General features: G+C 26.1%; 1 protein-coding gene across 8 annotated transcripts in view; it reads right to left on the bottom strand.

Moving 5' to 3' along the window:
* LOC107446668 (A-type potassium channel modulatory protein KCNIP1-like) overlaps positions 1 to 18,241 on the bottom strand; it is a 196,523-nt gene extending 178,282 nt beyond the window's left edge. For all 8 annotated transcript variants that reach the window (XM_071187428.1, XM_071187430.1, XM_071187429.1 and 5 more), the window contains exon 1: positions 18,014 to 18,241. In XM_071187428.1, coding sequence (XP_071043529.1) covers positions 18,014 to 18,110 — 97 coding nt within the window. In that variant the 5' untranslated portion in view covers positions 18,111 to 18,241. The remainder of the gene's footprint in view (positions 1 to 18,013) is intronic.
* Positions 18,242 to 18,662: the final 421 nt, after the last annotated feature.

Below are 18,662 nucleotides of genomic sequence, written 5' to 3'. Positions count from 1 at the left end.
ATATATATATAAAGTTAAAAATAAAAATATTCGAGAAAACATTTAAATTAATAAAGATTAATGAAAAGAGATGAAGAAAAATAATTAAAATTAAAAAAATTTTACAAATATTTTAAAAATATATATAAGATATTATAAAGTTAAAAAATATTATAAAGTTAAAAAACAAAATAATAAAAAAATATAATCTCTTCTTCGTTTTTCTCTTTTCTTCTTATCCTTTTTGTCTTTTGTCCATTTTTGCCTTTTGTCCATTGTACTATATATATTTATATATATTAATATATTAATTAAGTAATTAAAATTCATAAGTCCGTAAAGCATTTTGATAAAATGAATCTTATGCTTGTGAAGAGTTTCCTTTAACATAGCCGTTAATATATAATCTTATAAACGTTTTTAAAATGAAGTTTAAAAAGCATTTACACTATACAAAGTTTAACTAAGATCAAAAATCAAAAAAAAAAATTTTCAATTTGATTAATTTTTATAAAGATTGTAAAGATATAAGAAGAAATAAAAATATCGTTCACTAAATACATAAAGTGAAAATAAAAGACGGGCATTATATTTTTATTAATGCTGGTATTTTAACATCTCACATTTATTTATCTTCTTTTGAACAGATATAAGATTTTAAATAACATTTTACCTCGAAGGTGGGATTTTCTAAAATGGATGTTACACAAATAAATCATTTTATCAAATAAATATTACACTTACAGAAAGATATTTTCAAATTGTTAAAAATACTCGTAGTTTTTCCGGAGTTTCTCCGTATGCTTAACTGTTCAAAGCCGTTCTGTTAACAAAATGGTTTTTCTCAATTTTTCACCTTGATCAAGAAAGGATTAAAACCGTTATTCGAAAATGTTGCATTTGCCATGCAGTTTTGCGTTTCGTAATATAACTTTAACTTTTCTCCAATCATTTTACGGTTATTTTCCATACTTTCTCTTACTTTTTAGCAATTATTTATGGTTTTGAACATCAAATAAACAAAACTGCTATTCGAATTTATTGTCACATTGATAAAGTATTGAAGTGAATTTCTCCCTATCCAAATTTCTTTATAATAAAACACTTGAGCCGCAATAACTTAAGGTATAGAGTGCGCACCTCCCTATAAAGTGACCCAACTTCGAATCCCAGAGAGGACTGCTTGATCCGAATTCTGCCGACTTAAAAAACTCACATGTGATGCTAGTACGAATTTATTTCGTAACTTTCACAGAGAAAAATAAATCTGTTAAAAGAGATTTATTTTTGTTGTAAAAACTTGTATTGTTACGGTAAAAAACCAGTCTGATTACGAATTTTCATCTTAGTTTTTAAAGAAAAAACTCTACAGATAATTTTTACAGAAAAACTTTTGTATTGTAAAGTACAAAAACCGTTGAGGCTACAGATTTACTACAAAAAATTTTATAGTTTCACATAATCAACCCACATACCGGCTTAAGATCGTAAATTTTGTAGGATTTTTTAAAGTTTATTTTAAAAATTAGAAACTTGCATGATTGAGTATATATAATTATATATATAGTAGATATAATAGTTTAAAATATTCTATTATTATTATATGTCCTGTTATCTAATATTAAATACCCCATAAATAATTATGTTTACATTAATTATAGTCTTAAATTACGTCTTATCTTAAGTAATTTCCACTATTATATTCATATTGAAACAATTTTCTTAGATTAACTCATGTTTAAATTAACACAGTTTTCTCCGAAAAGCCAGCAAATCTTTCGAAAAAATTCATGTTGTTTCGTGATTATTTTTTCTCCTTCTTTCCCTTTTAATCTTGAAATTCTTAATAAAATATTTCTACAATCTTTGGAAATTTCTATCTTTGGAATTCTTCTTTGGAATAATTTATTTTTTTAGATGAGAAAAATTTAAAAGCTAATTTAAACTTTTTTCAAAACATTATTGATTTAGGAGTTCAGTTTAAAGGATACGATAGTAAAGAAGTTAAAAACTGTTAAGAAAATCCAAAGTTAAAAACTGTTAACAAAGTTAAAAATTTGCTTAAGCTTTCAACAAAAAATGTATTTTCTATGAATAATATTTTTCAACCAAAGGCAAATAAGTGATAGAATTAAATAGTACTTAGAAGAAATAAACTCAATACAGAAATTATATAAAAATTTCGAAATGCTAGAATTAGAGAATGAGGAATAAATTGGGAAAAAACAGAAATATTGAAATTCAAATTATTACCTAGTCAAATTATTTTGATACTTTCTATCATAATATCTGTGAAAATAAATAAATGAAAATAAATAAGGAAATGGAAAAACTAAAAAGAAAAGTTAAAAACAAGAATTAGTTCAAATAAAATTATGAACTTTTCTATCCTATTATTTGTGAAATAAAAGATTTTGAAAATAAGAAATACTGAATTCTATAGAAAGAAATATTAAATACTAAAATACTAAAAGGAGATAAAAAAAAAACTAAGCTTGCTTATCTAGTAAAATTAGAGATGAAATTTTAATCCAAACTATTTGCTAAATTTAAGATTAAAATTAAAACTAAAATTAAAACTAAAATTAAAAAAAGAAGAAAATGAAAAAAGAAATATTGAAACTTTAAAACTGTGTCCCTAGACAAATTAATTTGACCCTTTTTAAATGATTTGTGTAATGAAATAATTAGAAAATCATGAAGAGCTATACAGCACTAAAGAGAAAATTTGAAAGTGTGAGTTTAATCAAATTAAATATGAAACTTAACTTTATGTCAAATTACTTGTGAAGTGAAAAATTTAGAAAACAAAAGAAGAACTCAATAAAGAAAATTGAAATTATTCATCGAGTGAAATTATTTGCGAATTATTTTGTGCAATAAAAACAAAGAAACTCAAAAAACTCGATAGGAAAATTAAAATAATAAATCTAGTTTAAGTATATATGAAATTTTCATTGTTGCAAACTTAAAAAATAATTAAAACTAAAAGTGTCTTATCACTTCTTAAATTTTTTTTTATGATTTAAACTTTCAATATATACCAAAATACATTAATATTATAAAGAACTCCAAATATTTTTTAATTTACACAGACAGAAGAAATAAGTTCTTCCACTTTTACAATTACAGTGAGAGTAACAATCATGTCGAGACAAACAATTCTTATCTCTTTCTAAAATGATTCTTTTGTTTATAAGAAATGACAAGAAATGACAAGAAAAAAATGAGGGAGAATAAGAGAATTTTTTTATACTTTTGTATATTGATTGAAAATATGAAACAATTTTCGATGAACCTTCCTTTTGTTTCTTACTGCGCATAAAATTTTTAATAAATATGACTGATATTTTTCAAAGCTAGTAGTTATAAAATGTTTTTTTTTCCTTTTTATCAGAAAATATATGCACCTAAAGACATTGGTTTCTAAAAAAACTTATTTTATTCTGATTATACTTAGAAGCTATTTTAAAAAACAGGCTTAAATATTTGTCTTTTTCGAAAGGAAAAAAAGGGGAGTTTGTTCGTTATTCAAGATAACAAAGGTATCAAATCTTTAAGTTTAATTTTCGTTTTTATTTTTATATTTAAAAATAAATATAAAAATTCTATGTATTTGTTTTAACTCTATTTTTTTCTATTTATTTTTAGTCAATTGCATTTTTTTATTTTAACTAAGTATAATATTTACATTTACAATTTCCTAATTTTCCTTTATATATATTTCAACTCACATTAAATTTTATATTTTTTTGCTTGCATTTAATCTTTATTTATATTTAAACTATTTTTTATTTATATTTAATTTAACTTAATTATTTATATTTAATTAGCTTTTATTTATATTTAAACTATATTACAAAACTATTTTTAACACATTCAGTTAATCAGAAAGAGATACTAATCTTTTGCAAAAGCTAAAACCAGTCCTCGTTACATTAATTTAACTTACGAATGGCTTGTTGACAAAAATAAAAAGTAACATTAGAAAAGTTCAAATATTTATTTTTTATCAAACTTACAAAACTGTTTCTACCCCCTATAATATTGTTTGCATAAAAGTTCTGTATTTTATATTTTTTGTTGGCATTTTATTTTTATCTATATTGCATACAAAAATATTTTTTACACATTTAGTTAATCAGAAAAAAATAGTAATCTCTTCCAGGAGCTAAGGAAAAGTCTCGTTACATTAATATAACTTATGAACGGCTTCGCGACAAAAATTAAAAGTAACATTGAAAGGCTAAAATATTTATTTTTCTTCAAACTGTTCCATCAAATTATTCATCAAATTTCATCAAATTATTTCTTCCCACTATAATATTGTATCATAAAAATATCCCTTAAAGAAAATTATCTGAACAAGTCATGTAAGTATGATGACGAAAGTCTGAGAAAGAGAAGGGAGAACAGCTTCACGTTTTTCTAAAAATTCCCAAGCATGCTTGATAAATTTCAAGTCAGGTGATCGAGCTGGCCACTCAATGCGCTGAACTGTAAGATGCAAATTCCATGCAGAGTTGCGTTATCGTCCTGTAGAAGGAAATCATCACTTATTGCAATAGCATAAGGGCGCAAATAAACATAAATTATGTCATCTCTATACACATGAGCATTCATGGTTTAACGTGGAAAGGCATGCATGTCTGTGCGTGCACCCAATCAGATACCACCCCACACACAGACACTGCCTCCTTGGTATGCATCTTTTTGTGAATATTTGATGGTATCGGGTTCCAGGTTCTGGCTGCATGAAGAGAGAATCTGAGATGACTCTGAGTTGCCGTTCTAATTTTGCTTGCACATAGCGATAAATATTGGTCATGGGCCCTCGTCTTAGCATTTGATGTCCTTGGTGCCGTTTTCTATTGAAATTCTTTGGTCAAATGATGCTTGGGGGTCATTATTACTAATTGGCCGTCTCAGATTTCTAATTTTATAAACACAGCAAAATTCGTAGGAATTTTTGCTTGCAATTCGGATAAATAAACATATGTAAAATTTTCATATGAATTGCAGAAATTTTTATCAAACATAAAATTTCATGTACATTGCAGATAACGTCATTCCATTGCTGCGCCAACAATTTATAAATTGCAGTATCAGCATCTCTTATTTGACAACATATTCTAATTTCATTGGGATTGGTTTATTTTTGGAGGAGTTATTGCTATTTTTTACCTTAGGTTATGATAGGTTGAATTAGGTTATTTTTTTTCCTTAGGTTATGATAACCAGTGTAGAGTATAATATTTTCAATATGCTTTCTATCGATGTCTTTGACGTGGAAAAAGCAAATAGAAAAATTCTGCGACAATCGCTGGTTTCAATTCTTTACTCTTAATGCTAAATAAATTTACTTTTTGCTCTTATTTTTCACTTAAAATGTCTAAACTGTTTGTGTATTGTAAATAATTGCAACCTGTGTTCTACGCAAATAGCATTGAATTTTAATTCATGAATTCTATCCTTAGTTAAGAACTTTCCTCATTACATTATAAATTTTCATTTTTTAACGGCTTAAATTCAAAGACACAACTATTAGATATATATATATATTTCTTCGAACAGAAAAGAAAGTCTTAACAAAAAATAGAAGAATCAAAAGGTGCTAAAAACTAAGTCTGAAGCTCAGGCAAGAAAGAAAAACAAGAAAAAGCAAACGAAGAAGAGTACAATGTCAATAAGACACCGTTAAAACTTGCATCTGCGATACTCAAACAAGGATCTATCGAGACATTTTAGATAGAAAATATTAAAAAGTTAAATGAGATTGAAAGAAATAGATAATTTTTTAATTTATATATTCTTATAAATTTTGAAGGCTTTATTAAAAGACAGCGAGATCTCAATAAAAATATTAAAACTAAAAAAGTTGTTTCAAGAGTTGCAATCAAGAGAACAGCAATTCATGTCATAGGCTTTTGAGTGTAAATATTTTACGCAGTCAAAAAATCACTAGAAACCAAGAAAATTTGAATTTTCTTTCACAATGTTTCAGATGCAGAAAAAGGTAAAAAGTAAACCTTGAAAAGAGGCTATTAATGTAAAACATTTTCAATTATATTTCCTTTTCTTTCTTTTTCTCTTCAAATGAATCCAAGTTCAATTAGTGATAACTAGCAACAAACAATTATTATAAACCTTTTTTCTTGTTTGAAAAAAAAATTTCCCTTGAACTAGAAAAAACCCACTAATAGCCTAGTAAAGATTAATTGCTATATATTTAACATATATTTTTTGAATATTTTTTTTTATTCTTATGCTTTTTTTTTCATTTAACGAAAAAAGCAAACTAGGTTTTGTAATAAAAATATTATCAAAAACATACGATTTCGGAGTAATTTGAAATTGGAAGAAACATAATTAAATTTTATTGTACGTCACACTGTATCTGACACTAGAATGACACTCATATCTAGAATGATTTCTAACCTATTGAAAACTTGTAATCAGATGATATTGGTCAGCACGTGTATATGCGTTCGGTTTCATAGCAACTACCACAACAATCGGTTTCCAAACATTCTCTTTACTTCAATTCAAACATGAGATACGTTTATTTTTTGTGTTAAGTAAACACAGATCAAAGAAAAATAATTTCATTACTTTTTCATTTTACTGGAATAACACTAATCACCGTTCTTAAAATATAGGTTTGAAAATAAAAATTTTAGTAAAGTCTTCAAAAATTTGAAAAAAAATCAAAAAGCAAAATGTAAATGTATTATTTTTTTGAACTTATAATATATATTTAAGGGCTTTTTATTTTCTATCCAACTGTTTCTTCTTATTAATTAATCAATGTGAAGCTTTCTAAGATTTTTCGCAGCACAATTGAATATAAATTTCACTTCAAACACTCAAAAACAAATTCCGGCACAATATCTAAAATTCAATTCTGGTAAAAAAAAAAAACTTATTTCTTGTTAATAAAACCAAAATATATGATATTTAAACCGCTTATTTGGTAATTTCTTTTTTATTTACATAATAATGGTTTACCAGGAATTCTGGTTTTAAAAATTACAGTCCTTATTTCCATACATTTAGAGAGAAATAGAAAACTGAAAAGTAAATTTAAATTACTAAATGGTTTTTATGCCATGCTCTAAGGAATCATAATAAAATTACCAAATTTTATCACATATTATAAAACCAAATTTTATTATTAATTTTACAGAAATCATTTCACAGAGCTCTTTGGTAAAGATATTTCAGTCCCTATACAGCCAGAAACCCTGTAAATTTTACTTTTACCTCTGTGTAGTTTCAAATTGAATTAAAATTAGTCTAAGACAAAGAAAGTTTAAAAAAAGAGGCAATTACATCCCAAATTCTGTTCAATCGCATAAAACATGCATGATACAAATTCAAATAACAATTATGAAGCAATTTCGTAAAACTAGTACACTATGAAATCGTGTATCCAGCTGCAATTAGCAGCAATTCACAATTTCTTTATACGATAAATTTGTTTACATAGGTAGCAAATGTATGTTGCTGACTACTCTATGTACCACAAAAAGACAATTGGAAGCCAAATCATGGAACAATTAACAGGAGTTAAAACAGGGGTAGCGTAGAAATGCGTCTAATGAAGTTAAGGGTGTTTTTTGAATACCTTGTCCTTACATGAAATAATTTCTTTTTTTACGAATAATATACATAGCTGCCGTGAGTTGGCAAAATTTATTGATAACTGTTAGGTCAAGTTTAGCCTTTCTCTAATCAGCGTCCAAGATGAACAAAAATGGCTCAAAACATCAATGTCTGAGAATGACACAAAACGTCAACATAAGGAAAAGGCACAGTTTTGTGAAAATGACAAGCGTTTACTATCTATTTTCTTAAATTTTTAAAAGGTCACTATTAAGCTGCATTGAGCCACGGCTGCTCAGGGGATGGAGCATTTGCCTCACTATAGGTTGATCTAGGTTCAAATTCCATCAATGGCTGATTAATAAAAATTCTGCTCTCAGACTCAAGACTTAAAATATCCTGACATGACGTAAAATATGCTGAGTGGTAGACAGTTCATAGGTTAGAGTCCCTTCGCAGCCGGGCAAATCGTTTCCATGAAACGGAAATACAGGGTAGTTTCTTCAAAATATCTTCCACGAAGACTGATATTATTTCAAGGGATCCAAAACTTCCCTTGTTTTCTGGGTTGTGTTCAAAACTAACATAAACCTAGAAATGGGTCGGCTGTTCAACGCTGGTTGCAAAATAAAGCAAAACGCTTCATTATTAGGGCTCATAGAGATTTGGAAAAAGTGAAAATTATTCATTCATTTTGATAACTTACATCTATTTGGAAAAATCTTGAAATATTGGCTATTTAAAAAAAAAAAGCTTTATAGGTTTTAAAATATTTAATTAGACTTCATGAATGTATATGAATTTTGGAAATATTCAACAATTAGTATAGTCAAAAAACCCCGGTTGTCAAAAAGTGCGCGATTATACGTGCATGAGAATTTTTGACTCTTGATTTTGATCATTTGTCATGTAAGGCTACATATATAGTTCACTGTGTTGACTGGAATTTATATTAACATATATTTTTAATTTTAAACGTTTTCTTAATTTATAATTTATTTAGTTATTGTTTATTTATTTAATTATTACTGTTATATTTTATAATTTATTTAATTACTATTTGTTTATTTATTCTTAATCTTTTCTTATAATTTGTTTTTTTATATACTTTCTGGAATATATCATTAATCGAGTTTTTTACAGCTAACTTTGAGAAATATTTTGCATGCTTTGAATTATTAATTTTAGAACTTAAGATTTTTGTGCTTATTGCATGTGCAGTGCGCAAAATAAGAAAAAAATTAATACTCAGAAAACTTTTTAATCTAATTATTAGATTTTCACGTAGTAAGACTCACTTTTAATGGTTAGAGAGCCCAACCTTAAATTTGTCAATATATTTGTGGAAACTATATAAAGTCGGGAAATAAGACGCAAAAATATGCTTTCTTTAATTAAACACTTTTTCTACAGATTCTGGACTCTAAAAATGCGGAATACAGCCGCGAATTGAAAAATAAGATCATCATGAGGTTAATAGTTTGGACCCCGTAGTGTTAATTTAACTTTTTGCGCAATTTGCTCTATTTCCGAAGCTTTTGAAGCGAACCCGAAAAATTGTATACACTATTAAATATTCGTTTATTTAAAAACAATTCTAAGCAAAAAAAAAATTTTTCAATAATTATTTAATATTTTATTTACCTCATTAAATAATAGTCAAAAAAATTTTTGAACTGTAAGGTATACAAATTTTCAAATCATTTTAAAGAATGCAATTTTAAATCTCAAAATTTGAACGAAATTAGTCAGTTTTATAGAGAATTTAAGTTTCAAACATACGATCTGTTTTTAATTACTTTTAGAACTCACCTTATAATAAGAGTTTTAATTTATTTTACTTTTACATTATCTAAGCCTTAGTCTACACTAAATTAAATACTAATATTTACTGACACCTAATTTCTTTTATTTGTATCAATTAATGTCTGTGAGAGTAAAATTTGTGCACAGATTAGGATCCTTATTTTTATAGAAACACTTTAATACAATATCAAAGTGCTAAAATTAAAAAAGCTGCTTTTATATTAAATAAAATGATGCATACAAGGATAAATACAAGGATCAGAATTTCTCTTATTAACATTTATATTTTGTCAAATAATAATCGAGACAGCTACAGACTAGTAACCATCTACTTCCTTGGTATCTATTAATTTTGTAGCAGAAAATGCATTTCATTGATTCTGCTTTAATCATATTTTCAAATATTTTTCCTCTATGTGAAAAATATATAATATGTCATAGTATTCCAGACACAATTTAAACTATACATAATGTAACAAAAGCTGTAAGGCTGTTATAATTTATGTTTTCCGACAATTTATGCAAAAATAGGGCATTTCAAAATTCAAGTTGAGCTCACAAAACCTTAATAACAATTAAAATTTAAGACTTTTGCCCTATTAATTAATGTAAGAAAACATTTCATATTTTTTACATTATTCACAAAATTTTACACAATTTACAAATGTCTACAATTGTTATGCATAGGCAAATAAACGTTTAGGATTATTACAAATATTTCATAAATATTCTGGCATGTCTGACACATGTTTTAGGCAAATTAATTTGCGCAAAAAAAGTGTTAAAAATATTGGTTGGAAATTGATCTTAATTGAGGTTAAAATTCTTTTACTACACCTTTGAAAGGAAATCTTTCATATTAATTTCTATTTCCTTTCTGGCATGAAGCCATAATATTAAGGGTGAAGTCAAAATATGACTAAATGATCGCAGATCGTCTCTAAAAGCTAGTGATTCATTTTTAATCATACCTTTGCGTTCGGAATGAAAAATTCTTAACTATGAAATTTATCAAAAACTGTACTTTCAGTTTTACATTTTCCTATGATTTGCTTTCCTGTATACTTCTTTATCCACTATTTTTTTATTACTTTGCCAAACTCAATGAAAAGACTACGTAGCAAATTTAGAAGTTTATGTAAAACATGAAACATTATGACTACAATAGATTTCTTCTGCAATTACTAATAGATAACTAAATGAGTGATTATTTTTAATCACACCTTTGCGTTCAAAATAAAATATTTATAACTATGAAGTTTATCGAAAACATTTATTTTGCTTTACTTTCTCTCTTACATTCTCCTATAGCTTTCCCTGTATTCATTTTTATCTACTATCTTTTATTGCTTTACTTATTTCAATAAAAAAGACTACTAAGCAAAATTAGTGCTACTCAAGTTTATGTAAAACACGCAAGCATTAAGACTACAATAGATTACTTCTGCAATTCAGATTTAAAATATTTATATTAGCCTGCATTTTTAATATCCATCCAATGTTTATTATATAAAATAGTTTAATCTTAAATAACGTAAATAATAGAATGAATATAAATGACATAAATAATAGGATAAAAATAAATAAATACACACAAAAAAATATAACTTGGCTATTATTTTTAATCTACAAAAATGTAATCATTTTATTCAAAAAATGATAATAATGTTATTTCAATAATTAATTTAGATTCATTAAAACACTCTAAATTCAATGCATTGATTTTTGAATGGCTGGACTATTAATAATTTTGAAATAACAACAAATGTAACAGAACAAATTATATGAATAAATTATATCGAACAAACAAATCATATATGAAGCAAAATCTATATAATATACATATAATATACCCCATGTATATAATATACATACATATACATGTAATATACATATACATATAATATACATATAATAAAATAAAAATCAATTTTCGTAGAGAAAAGTTTCATTAAAGGGAAAACATGTTTTGTCTCGTATATCGATTTATTTTCCTATTATAGACAAATATGTTTACCCTAGACCTATTTTTTAAGATGTTACTTGGTAACCTAGTCCACGAACATAAACAACTTTGCTCTGGCTATAAAATGTAATTAAGTCTTTCTTACTGCGTAAAAATTCATTAACTTGTGATACGGAATTCATTGTTATACTTTCGATTAAAACTAACATTTTCTAAAAATAGTGAAACCGTTAATTAACATTAAATTGTTAAAACAGTTGTTTCCTTTTCATTATATTTAGAAAACATATTTTCTCCACTATGATATTGAATCATAAAATAGTTATGTATTGAAAAAATAAATGTTTCTGAATAAGTTATGAAGGTAATCAATACTAACTGCTGATTATGCGACTAATACGAACACTATCATGTGATAACAGCAAAAAATACGAAAATACGAATATAAAAAATCTTAAAATACGAAAAGATGTATTTAAACTAAGTCATAAATTACATAATTTTTACCTTAAATTTTGAAGATAGCGCCTTTTTAGCAAAAAAGTATATAGTTTAATTTGAATGTTTAAATGTAAATTTCATTGGCTGTGAGTCCACAATGTAACTTAGTATTCAAAAGTGAAAACTTAGTATTCAAAAGTGAAAACTTAGCATTTAAAAGTGAAAACTTAGTATTCAAAAGTGAAAACTTAGTATTCAAAGAAAATTAATGTGCGCTTCCTGAATATTAAATTTAGTGAATAAAAACTTTGTTTTACTTGTATCTAAAACAGACAACATTTAAAATTAACTGTACATTCTTATTATTTTTTATTAAATATATTATTTTTCTTTACTTTTGGGGGGGAGGGGGAGGAAAGTAGAATATGCATTAAGTTTAGTTTTCCCTCAAATCTAGTATTCAGAATATCGTACATCAACTTTAAATTTCGATAACTAAATAAATAATTTTTTTTGCTTAAGTTTGTTTTTTATTTGATGGTATAGATCCTTATACAAATTACAAATTATAATTTTGTAATCTATAATAAAAAACTTACGGAACATTAAATTTTAATTATCATAAATGTTCATGAGAATGCATATTTAGTTTTGAAAAGTATTATAGTTAACTCTTTTTTTCAAAGTTTGCTTAAAAAAATTCTTTTCCAACCCGATCGGGAGCCGCAGCAAATGCTGTAAAATGTTTATGATTCAACATCGTATATGCAAAAAATAATTTTCTAGCCTTTCACATTTCTTTTGGTTATTATTTTTTATATACTAAAATTTGAAAATCTCAAAAAAGAGTTTTCATATACTTTACATATTTACATATAGGGCCACATTGTGGGCTCCCTAATTGGCCTAAAATAATTTCTTTTGGTATGGTACCTTGTAATATAATACCTGGCCGAGTTTTGAATATTATGGGTTAATATGAAGCGAATATATAGGACCATGTATGAATGCAGTATATTAAGCCAGAATTTCGTCATTTTAACGCTATTTAACACACTATTATATATACATTCATAGTTACATATAGTGCCACATTGTGGTCCCCTAATTGGCCTAAAATAATTTCAAGGAAGGTATCCACTTGTCATTCGGGAGGAATTGTTTTAGTGAATGGTTAAGTTAATGAAATGTTTGGAACTATTAAAAGCTAAAATATGAGCATCTCCTCCTTTCAAGGAAGGTATCCACACTGAGAGAAAGGTATGATTCGATGTTATGTCTGAAAGGTATGGTGGGTTTATGGCACAGTGGGAGAACAAAAAAGCATTGTAGTTTTTATCAAAGTGCTTTGAAAACGACTTTTGGTATTGTATTGTTATGGTATTGTTGTATGATATTTGATAGTAAATGAGGTAATATTTAATAATTTTATGATGAAAAAAATTTGAAATGGTGAAATTAGGTAAATTTATCATGATACTTTAGAGAATAGCATACAAATCATAGCTCTGCGGAAACACAAAAGGCTCCATTATTTTTACTGATTCACTTTGGAAATGATTTTGGTAAATTTAACAATAAAATAAGGTTTTAAGATAGGTGATAAAATTTATTAAATTATGTAATTTTTTCATGATATCTTAAAGCATAGGATAAAAGCCACTTATTTGATGAAATTTACTTTTCAGTCTAGTGCTTTTAGTATATATGTGGTAATAAAAACTGAAACTTCGAAAACAAAGAATTTCCGGTAAGTCAATATCCAGCGAACGAAAAAAATTCAAATGAATGGTTTAAATAACGATTATTTTGGTTTTATTACCAGAATTAAGTTGTTTTTTTTTTACCAGAAGTGTCATTGCCATACAAGTACGGTATTTTAACCAGAATTTGATTTCTCCTTGCAAAGTGGTTTTTATGACAACACTTGACCTATTTATCTTTGATTATGATAATTAAAATTTTAAAACAAAATAGAATTTTCTAAAACTCTCTGTCGAGTAATGTTAATAATAATTCTATAATTCTACCTATTTAGTTTTATTTAGATTGAAATTAATAGCAAATAGTCAGTAAAACGACTTATAAAGTACTAAATATTGTCAATTTTTTAGTAATTTATTATCCATTGAAATAAAATATTCTATCGCTTATAAATTATTTCATTAATATTGCTTGAAGCATACACATCATTGCTTTCGTAATAATTTTTTTAAAATGAGAAGTTTGCAAATTGAAAATTACTGAACGGTTTCAGAAGCATGTTGCTTATAGAATTGATAGTTCTGTCAACTGTAAGTTGTTTTTTTCGTCTTTTTTTTATACTTTTATACGTGAAAATATTTTAATACAAACAAGGTTTCTATAATTCGAAAATTTGTCAGTCTAAATAGTTAGATATACTATCTACAAATATATAGGCAAAAAATATGTTAATAGATGTGTAAATATATAGGAAAGAATTTCTTCTAAATAAGATATTATTGATTGTATGATTTTATGATTTTTTTCTGATATGATGCTCTACAACCATTCCTAATAAATTGCATATTAAATTTATCTTAAACGAACACTAAATTGTTGGTAAAATAAATGTATTGAAATTTTATTAATGAAATCCAAAAACAGTTTTACCTGCACTTTCTGTATTTTCGTCTTTTTTCATTTGTTTTCAAAAAATATGTATAGATAATTTTTGAGTTTTGAGCAAATACTTCAATTTTATTTTTTTTTAAATATTTTTCAAAATAAATAGGAATTCGTGTCTTATAAAGAGTAACAAAAAAGAATATCTCAGCCTAAGGTAATAAAATTAAATATTCAAAGTTATGATTAAGTATGAGAAGATAAGTTCACCGAAGCCGAAGTTTCAGTTGAAAGTAAATGTTGTTAAATGTTCCGTAAAATGCCAAACCTGGAATATTTCACAGTTGGATTAATTTGGAGAGGTAAAGGTATAATTATTACACTTCCAATACCTCCGCATAGTAACAACAAAAAGAACCTCAAAGCTGTTTGAAAACTGTATCTGGAGTAGAAAGTTTATATCTGACTACAAACTTCATTTATTAAATTTTATGCGCGTTTTAAATATACTTTAAGAATTATTTCTACAAAGATATGCATGATTTCCTTGTTTGGAGAATTGTTTATATGCGTTTTGTAAAATTGATTGAAAAATTCTTCACTTTAGGGGGCCAGAAACATATTTTTGAAACATTTTTTTTTAAATTGTCATTACAGTTTTTGAATTTTTTCTTGTACTCTCGCACCATATTATAAGAAGAAAAAAATGCTCACAAGTCTAAGAGCAATTTTCTTTTTTAAAAAAATTATTAAAAGTTGAGGATTTTAAACTTTAATGTATAACGAAAAATATTAAGCTTCATTGATAAAAATTTATTGATAATTTGAATGAAATTATTCGTTATTTTATTATATTTTGTGTTTTTTACTATTAGTACTGAAATAACTCAAAATTTCTAAAAACAAAATAGTAATTCTTTTTATTTTTCATTATTTTTTAAAACTCATATAAACGGAAACTAAGTTATTTTTCAAATTTTTAGACAACAAATTTTAATAAAATAACTAAATTATATTATTTTAGTTTGCCTGTAATATCAAAACTAAGTTTTGAGATATATTTTAATAGTAAAATGGAGAAAAAAGTTTCGAAGGAGATGAAGAAAATACCTTCAAAGTTGCAACATCACTAAAAGTTTAATGCAGGGAAGAAAATGTAAAATATAATCTTCTCTCACAATCTAACTGAGAAAAAGAACATATTTTTACCTCCTGATACATAATTAATGGTATTTTTTATTTTGTAAGAAAGGAAAAATCTCGAAATTTAATTCTTTAACCGACATATGACTTTAATATCATAAACCCCGTTATGGAGAGTTGAGTTGAATGTTCTCTCTGTCTACGTTGGATTGACGTACTTCGCCATAGCTTACGTTGACTTGGTTTCTCAGAAAATATTCAATACATTTTAAAAAAAATACTTAATCCTTTAAAATTAGGCATGCTTACATTTGGATTTTTCTCTTTTTAATTGTAAAAAAATTTCTCATTTAATTTGGAATTTAATAATTTGCTTCTTAGAAAATTTACTTTGAAAGTAAGTGGAAAAAGTAACAAATGTTTTTTTTTCTTGATGAGAAGAAAAAAACCAACCATACGTCACGCCCGTTTATAGAGCGGTCCCATTCATACATATATTCATTCATCCAAAAATCGTAATTTCGGCCTAAACCAGAGAACGATCAATCTCCAATTCAGTACCCCCAGAAGTATTAATTTGTTATGGGAACTTGGAGGACTTTGTGACCCGACATATTTAGCATGTACCATACACTTCAGCTGGCTGGATTCGAACTCCCGTTCTCACAAACGTGAGTCCAGGCCCTGACAAACAGGTTGTCTCGGCCACACATTTTATATAGATTTTTTTTATATAGAAAAATTATTTTATATAGGTTAATAGGAAAATTTTATGTAGATTAACTATTCAACACTGATGTTAGTACAGCTTGAAATAGGAAAGTTTCTGTCTGATTGCTTTGAACTGTAGAATTCAAGACAGTTGTTTTGAATGATTGAAGTCACGTTTTTGCCCTTGATTTAATTTTTGATCTAAAATAGAAACTGAAAACAAAAAGTTTTATAACTCTAATTAAAATCATTCACAGCAAATACAAAGTGTTTCAAGTGCAAACGACCCAAACGGAAAAGAAAAGTTTGAAAAGGAATTGAAAAAAAAGTCTTTTTCAGAAAAAAATGCATTTTAAGTTCTAAATCGGAAATATAAACAGATCATGCAATAAAGTCCTTTACTTATTTAGTCAATAAAGATAAATAGATACTTTTACAAACAGAAAAACAAGTATGCTCGCTAATAACTATTGCCTACATTTTAAAGTGAGAAGAAATTACTTTTAAATTAGTTACAAACAAAAACTCCACAAATTTTCAAGGTTTATTTTTACAAGGTAAAACAAAGGCATAAATCAATATTACCTATGAACCAGCATAGTTTGTTTTTAATCTGAAGATGTAAATTTATAATGCTAAATATTAATGTGAATTTTAGTTTATTATCAGATATATTATAAGTAATGTTTAAAAGTTACTGATTATTCAGAAAAATTATATTAAACATAAAACAAATTTGTTTCTTAGTTGTGATTTTCTTCAATTATTGATACGTCTATATAAAACCTTCGATTTATTTAGGAATGCGCCTAAATGAATCTAAATTTGCATTAAAAAGCAATTTATCAGATTATTTCTAATTATAAGCTGAAAATATAAGTAAAATTACAACTTAGGAACCTGATGATTCAAAAAATAGTGTATTTTTCTAATTCGTGAGCTTCGAAAAGTTTGTAATAGTAAATTTAGTTGTCGAGTTTAAATAAAATTTCTTGAGATATTTTTTCATAATTAATTAGTATAAGAAACTGAATGTTTTTAAAATAATAATATAAAAGAAATTTTAAAGGATTTTCAAGTATGCTTGCTGAAATAGGGAGCGAGAAGAAGAAAAAAAATTAAGATTGTGTAAAGTAGTTTTTGCGTGTAAAATATAACAACTCATCAATTTGTTTACATTTAATTAAAATATCACATACTGTGACCATCTCTTAATGACAAATTGTTTACACAAATTATACCTATTTACTGCTTGAAAATGAAAATAATAAGAATCGTGAGATTGAAAGAACCAGATTATTTAGAAAATGGAGAGCATTTTTCCTATTTCTAGTTCCAGGGAAAATATTTTTACACTATATATATTTTCACTACATATATTATCCATTGAAATAAANAGTTTATCAATATTCCTAAATCATTTCTAAGCTACTATTTTTGCATAAGAAACTGTCATTTAAAAGAATATCCTTATTAATCTAGAAGGAAAACATTCAAAGCAAAATGTTTTCAATCAAACGCAAAATTAATCTGATAAAATATGGACTAATAAATGGATGATAAAATATGAATTAATGATAAAATATTAACAGATGATAAAATGCAATCCTATAATTCAAAATAATAAATAATTTTTACGATAATTTTAAAAATATTTTTAATGCAAAGAACAAAGGAAATATTTTATTTATTAATATTTTTACATTGTTTATTCTTTTATTTTTGCATTGGAAGAAATGAATAATTTTGAAAGAAATTTCAAATAAATATGCTCACCGTCACCCTCCGTTCTTCTTTCTGGATGAATTGCAACTGTGAATCGTTTGACCCGGGTCAAACCTCCACTAGCCTCTCCACTATCTTTATCCATCATAGAACATAATATCTTTCAGCTCTCTAGAGAAAATGATACCTATAACACTTTTAGCTGAGCACGATCGCTAATTTTAGGAAAAGCTTTTTCTGGCGATATTTCCATGCATCGTCAAGTCTTTTGAGGGTAAAGAGTTAGCGTGATGAGCTGGCGTGCACTGTATCGGACATGATGGTGTCGCCAAAGTAAAGGCGCCAAATAAAGTTCGATTAAGCTAGTGTAGTTTCCTCTCGTTTACTCAGTTTTTTGAACTTGTCTCGGAAAAAGTTTTGTGAATGACGATAAAATTTCGTGACTACTCCGCACTCTTTAGAACTCGTTGAAAGACAAAAAAAGGAAAGGGTTGTTTAGTAAATGGAAAACGATTTAAGTGAAATTTTTAGCAACAGTAACATGCTTTCTCTGTCACTCACGTATTCTTTGGCTTTGAAGTAGCACTTTACTTAATTTTATTTGTAACACTTTAACACTTTTGTGCATTTTAAAAGCATTATATTTAAACTTCATCTCAACACATCCCAAATATTAACTCATATAACTTTTTGCACATCT

This window comes from Parasteatoda tepidariorum, chromosome X1 (genome assembly GCF_043381705.1).
Source record: "Parasteatoda tepidariorum isolate YZ-2023 chromosome X1, CAS_Ptep_4.0, whole genome shotgun sequence".
Classification (NCBI taxonomy): domain Eukaryota; kingdom Metazoa; phylum Arthropoda; class Arachnida; order Araneae; family Theridiidae; genus Parasteatoda; species Parasteatoda tepidariorum.
This window is presented reverse-complemented; position numbering and strand designations above follow the sequence as displayed.